Consider the following 7,432-nt stretch of genomic DNA (forward strand, 5'->3'; position numbering starts at 1 on the left):
GCATTATACTTTATGAACCTATTATACTACACATCTTGCACATATTAAATACTTCAGAAATAGTATCAGCAGTGTATATGACAAAAACACAAATACTCAAGATCAGAATCAGAAATACTTTATTGATCCCCGAAGGGGAAACTCTTTAAGATTCTAGTGCAGCTGAGTATTAATAATGGATCTTATTTGCTTTCATTATGTTTTTTTTGTAAAGTACTTTGTTACCTTGTTTTTGAAAGGTGCTACATAAATAAAGTTATTATTATTAATAGTATTTGAGTAAATTTGTTACTTTCCTTCGCTGTTGCCTAAACATGACTGACAAGTGTGAGTACAAGCTGTGATACATCAGCTTGTTCATTTGTCGTCTGTCACCCTGTGTCACTGCTGAGTGAACACTTTTGACAGATTGATGCATCACACCACTGTGTTTTGTCACAAATCAAGTCGTTATTCTCAAAAGGGTGCTACATTCATTATACCATGATTGTGCAAAAAATGCAGACAGTTAAATTAATCTCATAACGATTAAATTTCAATAAAACCTACCTAACTGAAAATTACATCACACAAAAAAAGTGATACAAGTTTTGGTTTAATTGTTGAAGTGACCTTAAACAACTCTTCATTTGACAGAAAACAATAAATCCAAAGATCCCATTTTTAAGAAGTATTTATTAACAATGACATCACAAAACATTTCTATAAGGATACTGTATGTTAAGCTTCATTAGAGTGTAGAACTGGCTCAGCAAGTATTTTTAAAATCACATTGTTATAAATGAAAAACAAAACTGTCTCAATCTCATGTCTTGTTGTGAAAAACAGGTACGCAGTAGTGGTTACTACTTTATGAAAAATAATGCAAATAATAAAGGATCGACATACACTATGTCAAAGCAGTTTAAGTAACTTAGACCATTGTTGAATGGTTGATAGTCCTGAGAAGTAACAGGTTTCCATGGTAACCAGGGACTTGAGTGCTTCGAACACAGAATATTTGAGAGGATTTATGTAAAGCCTCTGAACACATTTGCAAAGCAAGATGATAAACCTGCACAAGAGGAACACTGTAAGGTAGAAACTGAGGTTATGTGACTGTCCAGCATAAAATTAATAAAACTTAACTTCACAGCCAAAAAAATAATGATTTTCTACAGCTTTCACTCCAAGTCGTAGTTATCATATGACAGCTGCTTCAAATATGTGATACTATCTGAAATAAAATCACAAGAAATGAGAGAAACAATTATTAATGACATGATAAAGGAGTTGAGCATTTAACACAGAGATTAGCAGGAAATATCTTACCCAGCACCCACTGCTCAGACAGGATCCTGCTTCCCTCTGGTCTCCTGCCACTGTACTTCCCTATGCAGATACCCGCCTGCCGCACAGTTTTGCAGACTGTTCCTCCACAGAGCTGGATCAGCTCCACCAGACTCTGAGTGGGCGGCTGGGAGTGCTGGGACACAAACATGGCTGGCTGGCTTTGGAACAGGTCCTGTTGGTGCTCCCCGGCAGACAGGTGCCTCTGGAGACGACAGATCTGGGAAGAGAAACTGACAATTAAATACATACAAATGAACTATTTTCAGACACACACAATCAGGACAAGAAAACACCAGAACAAACAACGACTCAACATGCTCCCTTAAAAGATCATCAAAAAAACTGCTTTTTAAAATGAACTCATGATAAGCTTTCAACATTTGCCTAGTCACAGTTTCCAGAAACATTAATGGAATAGTTTGACATTTTGGGAAATACACTTTTTTGCCGGGAGTGAGATGAGAAGATCGATACCACTCTTTCAAATACATGCTAAATATGAAGCTGCAGCAGCTGGTTAGCTTAGCTCAGCACAAAGACTGGAAAAAGAGGGAAACAGCTAGCCTGCCTCAGTCCAAAGGCAGTCTTTTAGCACCTCTAAAGTTCACTGATTAACACATTGTACCTCATTTGTTTAATCCGTACAAAAACCAAAGTGTAAAAATAGTAATTGGATGTTTTACAGGGGATTATGTGCTGGACTATTTCTTGGCTGGGACCAGTTGCTAGGCAACCAGCGGAGACTCCAGGAAGTTACTGGTCCCTGCCAAGAATCATCTGAAATAATCTTTTTTTCTATTAACTCATTGGAGTTTGTAATTAGTTTCAAGTCAAGTCCACACAGGTGTTTTTAATTACTCTGGCTAATTAGACCTGTAAGTCAGGCTGAAGCTGGGTGGAGCTATGCTGAGAATTACAAAATGTCATCAAACTCTATAAATGATATAACAATAGGCCTTTTTTACAGCAAACATTCAGGAAAAGCACAGGTGATACTAATAACAGTAACGTTGGCTCTGTTCTATTCAAGTGTCCCAGTAAGTCATGACAGTGTAATAGTGAGCTAGCATGAACAATACCAGGACCCTGAAACTGAAGCAGCTAAATGGAATTCAGCCATCGATAATTTCATTATTTACACCTGTGACATGTCAAAACGCCCACAGTCCTGAAAAAAGGTCTAATCGTGCAAAAAAAACCTGTGTGGGTGGACTATGGGTCGGTAGGGGCTTTAAGAACATATAATTCGCTGTAAGTCACACAACATGAACTCATGATTATACATGTTTACGTGTATAATCATGAGTTCATGTTGTGTGACTTACAGCGAATTATAAGTTGAATGAATGTCCTGCTGATTGTTCACTAAACGCATCAAAATAAATTTGTTGAATGTTCTGAAACATTGTTGGCATACTTCCCAGCATTCTGAGGTTGGGCAATGTCTCCTGAATTGGCATATGACGATGTTCACTGTGAAACATTGTGATGGACAATGATATTGTTGTTGTGGTTGGGGGGTTTCATCTTATGGGCTACTCTTATAAAAGGTATTATACTTTTTTACATACTTCTTTTATACTTTTTGTATGTATGCTGAATATTAAACTTTTAAACATATTAAAATATAATTTTTTGCGCATTTGAGCCCATTCACAGCTCATCCTCACCTACTCACCCGGTCTTTCCTTACTTTTCCTCCCTATAGCCTATGCTTAAGCTACCTCATTAAGCAGATCATCTGATTCTAAAAAATATTTTAAATATTAGTCATAGTGATGGAACTGCATAATATTATATGATTATATTTTTCCTAATCATGAAATATTTTCAGTTAAATGTGCAGGGCGAGACATGGTGAAAAAAAGGGTTAATAACAATATAATGTTCCAACCAGCGAAGGAATTATTTGTTTAAGACAGGTATAGTAGTAGTCCGACTCCTACCTTAAATTTAGGTTCCTAGGAGAGAACGGGAGAGTTCGCGCTGTAGGTAAGTTTGAATCCTCAGTTTTGCGATATAAATAAAGACCCCCTGATTAACTAAGGCAGGCACAAACCAGGTAGCTTTGAAAATATTTTTTATGTTTGTGCCTAAATTAAAACATGCTTTCACTGGGCTGTAAATAGTGTGATTAAATAAGCTGTTTTTCCTTTAGTAAATCAGGCGCAAGGAGCTAGAATAATTAGAAAAATCCATACATATTTTTTGCGCTCTCTGGCTGACACTCTTTAAAATACATATTCATCAGTTCTAATGTGCTAAATGTTTTGATAAATGACTCATTGTCTTTTTATTTGCAAAGCTTTTATTGCACTAACAAGCAGCTTTTAAATCATAATGTTACGATGGTAGAGGGCTCAGTGGTCGATGACTGTCAGCCATCGGCCCAACCCTACAGGATTCATTATGTGTTTGGGTCCTCAAGAAACCTTTTTACTTGTAGTTCTGGTGAATTGTTTCAAGGACGTATATCTGATGTGAGTCACAGGTCTTTTTTCTGATAAACAATAACGCTAACCATGATGAAGATCAACCTGCATAACACCAAACTGCCCAGGGATTGCCTTTTGCCTAAATATGGCACATTTACATCGTACTGATGTTAATTAATGTGTGCTAAATAAATAATGAAGTATCCACTTTAACCCAGACAAACCCAATTTGTAAGTCATCACAGGCACACCATATTGACCGTAATTCAATACTGATACTGGCCTGAAGGTGGACGCTAGTGATTTAGCTTTGAGGCACATGAAAAACAGACCCTGGGACGCCACTACTGAAAGACTAAATGTACCATGACATCCAATTTAAATAGCAATTTTTGTTAGTGTGAGTAAACATTGTTAAGTCATTGCTGATCGTGAAACCTTAAGTTTACTACAGATTATTACAGTAGAATAACATTAACTAACTATTCAGCAGTATTTTAGTTAACTTACAATTGTAAGTCAGCCTTGTCTCTTATATTTTTAAGTTGAAATAACTACAAATTCTATCAGAATCACATTAACTAACTAACTCTTAGCTCACTGTTGAACTCTGAGTGGCACAAAGTGAGCTACAATGCCACCTTATGTGCCTGGTTTCACTTCGGCAGCCCACATTGTTCATAGAGTATTGTCAACTCTGTGTGACTAAATGAGAGCATATGAATCTGAGTTTCTGTATCTTTTTGAGTTTGGTGAGTGACGCTCTAAGAGAGCTAAACAAAATGCTGACTCAAAAAGTACATATACAGTAGACGGTTAGTATTCTACTGCTAAGAATACAGTATTAAGCCTCTGGAAACATGGCTTCAAATAGTTAAAATAAATATATAAAGTTGTCTGTGGTGTGTGGTCGGGCAAAACTTGATTCTACCTATTTATTACTCTGAGTTACATCACAAACCAATCTCACACAGCTTCTAAGAAGACTGTAGAAGTGGCTTGATCAATTTGAGAATATATATATATACAGAGAATATAAAGTATAAATGACCACGCTAATGGTCCTCCATTAAACTGTCACGTTGATTACTTAGACATTTACTTGCTGTGGTGTGTTCAACAGCAGTATGGATTTGTGTAAATTTCATTTCATATCTAGTATACTGCTGCATTTAAGAAAAACACTTTACCCAGTGCCAAACATGACACTACAAATATTGGTCTGTGAACTAGCTGCCAGCTGAAGCCTGTTTGTTACATTTGTCAATATCATTGTGCTGATTTTTTTTAAATCTCTAGAGGACGTGTTAGAGATGCCAGTGGTAATGAGCTTTCTCTGATAACCACTTTTGAAATTGTTACAACTTGGATGAGCTTGCGCCCCAGTAGCTCACCTGGTGGAGCATGTGCACCATAAAATGGGGCTAAGTCCTTTCCGGGGCCCTTTGCTGCATGCCACCCCCCCCCCTTCTCTCTTTTCATGTCTCTCTTCAGCTGTCCCTATCTAATAAAGGCGAAAAAGCCAGATAAAATAATCTTTAAAAAAAAACTAACTTTGATGAGCTTCATTGTATAGTGCCAGCAACAATTTATTTATTCGTCACATAAGAAATCCCACCTCCTTACTCTGACAACCCAATCAATATCTTTGCAGCCACTAATGTACAGTTACATTACAGAAAGCCTAACAGCCATGTATAATGAAATACAGCGTGTGCTTGATAATTCAATAGAAGTCACATTGTTTCCTCATAGCATGAGAAAACTGTTGTGGTATATACATACATAGGATGTGACTCAGTGATAAATGAAATGCATCAATGTTTGTGTCCCTCCCCTCCCCTATGCTTTCAATAACCACAAAACAAACTGAAATACAAGAACTGTTGTCATTTAATCTACTGCATAATACTACTGCTTGAGTGATTCAGCCAAAACACCTGAAAAAGTCAGTGTTTTTGGAATGACGACAAGTCCTTCCTCTTTGGTAATGTGCCTTAAATATGTTGCATTTCCCATATACAGTAACTATTACATCAGCCTACTTCCTACAATTCTGTTTCGGTATTTCTATCCAACTGCAGAGGGCGAATCTAAGGCTTTCCTGTCAAAAAATTAAATATGGTGCAGTCAACACTAAAATTTGGCTATGCCAAGGTAAAATGACTATTTAGTACACAATATTAAGCTCAATCTGTCTACAATTATTTTGCAGACTGTTACAGATGGTCTGTCTCAAAGATTTTACTGTTGGGGGGGGGGGAATAGTGAAGCTACTGAATCAATAGGAGAGTGTCTGTGATGGAGACACATTCCTGCAGTATAGGACAAAACATCCTCCTATGTCAATGCTCTTCCTGCACAACACACCTGCACTCTGTTTCCCACTGTGACATGAGAGCCCTCAGACAGACAGCAGCTGCAAAAACTTCATCAGGTTGGGATAATGCTGCAACTAGAGGAAAAGATCCCAAACTTTCCATTTGCCTCTTGCAGGATACTCATTATAACAGATAAAGGTTGTATATGGCTGTATCATTATATGCTGTGGGGAGCCAGTCCCCTTATTTTCTAGTACACATAATGATTCATTTTCAAAACCATTTTCTACTGAAAAACATTTTTCTTGAAACCACAGAAAAACAAGTAACTAACACGAGCATTTCAGGCATGTTGTTCACAAAGAATGTCTAAAAAAACGTTTACTCTATCAACATCAGAACATGTCTAAAAATGACAACGCTGCCTTAAATAAGTCGTGAATACATTCAATCTTTAAAAAAAAATCTGTCTTAGTACTAAATCTGATTTTTCAGACTACTGCGAAGTTACACTTGCACAGATTCACACTAAAAATTAAATGTGAAATAGTTCATCTGTGTGGGATCACTTTTTGTCATGCTATTTCAAGCTAGTGTAGACGTGAAGGTTTGGGACAGGATACAGAATACACCCACACACCCACATATTCAAAACCTGACAAAATCACCACTCTTAACAAGGAAGGCTACACTTACAAAATGTAATTTATTTTTGAAAGAGAAAACAAAGAAACAAGCAACTTTCCCATAACTTTTCAGATCTGAGAGGGTAAGAGAAAATAATGATTCATTATATTTATGACTTAGAGAGCAGCCAAGTACGTTTAATCCGAAATTGCATAAATCTACCCTGAAGCAGATGCATAAAAAAAAAAAGCCATGACTATTTTGTGGTCAGAGGTCATTAAGTGGCAACTTTAGTTTGTACCAATAACTGACTTTATGGACCCTGAGACCCAAAGGAAGAGCTTGGAATTTCGGATTGTTTAATAACGTTGTGAACTTGTGAAATAAACCCAATTGGGGAAAAAAAGAAAAAAGAAGAAGAGTAGAAAAAAGTCTCAGGAAAAAAGAAAAAACAGTAGATTTTGTTTTTAATATAGATTTAGCATTTTATATGAACAAAGTAGGAAAATACATGGAAAGAGTTAATGATGACATTTAAATGAAGGTCTTTTTCCTTTGAATCTCCTTTTCAAAGATGTTAATGTCTTTGTCGTGGGCCGGGACACATTCTTCAATGAATGGGATGGACACTGCTACTATCACAGAGTGTGCTGAAGGTAGACAGCTGCATCCTGAGTAGCTGTTCCACTAGAGGAGAAAAAAACATGTGGGTATTGT

At 36.8% G+C, this 7,432-nt stretch overlaps 1 protein-coding gene across 9 annotated transcripts in view; it reads right to left on the minus strand.

Moving 5' to 3' along the window:
* Nucleotides 1-102: 102 nt before the first annotated feature.
* The window catches only part of mcph1 (microcephalin 1), a 35,477-nt gene continuing 28,147 nt past the window's right edge, over nt 103-7,432 (minus strand). For 2 of the 9 annotated variants that reach the window (XR_006379885.1, XM_044214366.1), the window contains 2 exons: nt 1,312-1,549; nt 103-1,212 (listed from right to left, as the gene is read on the minus strand). Coding sequence is in view for 6 of the 9 variants with exons in the window: in XM_044214366.1 (XP_044070301.1) it covers nt 1,199-1,212; nt 1,312-1,549 (252 nt within the window). In the remaining 3 variants the exon portion in view is untranslated. Of the gene's footprint in view, nt 1,217-1,311; nt 1,563-6,834; nt 7,403-7,432 lie in introns of those variants that run through there. The other 7 variants (XR_006379884.1, XM_044214364.1, XM_044214369.1 and 4 more) reach the window with 5 other exon arrangements.

This window comes from Siniperca chuatsi, linkage group LG11 (genome assembly GCF_020085105.1).
Source record: "Siniperca chuatsi isolate FFG_IHB_CAS linkage group LG11, ASM2008510v1, whole genome shotgun sequence".
Lineage (NCBI taxonomy): Eukaryota > Metazoa > Chordata > Actinopteri > Centrarchiformes > Sinipercidae > Siniperca > Siniperca chuatsi.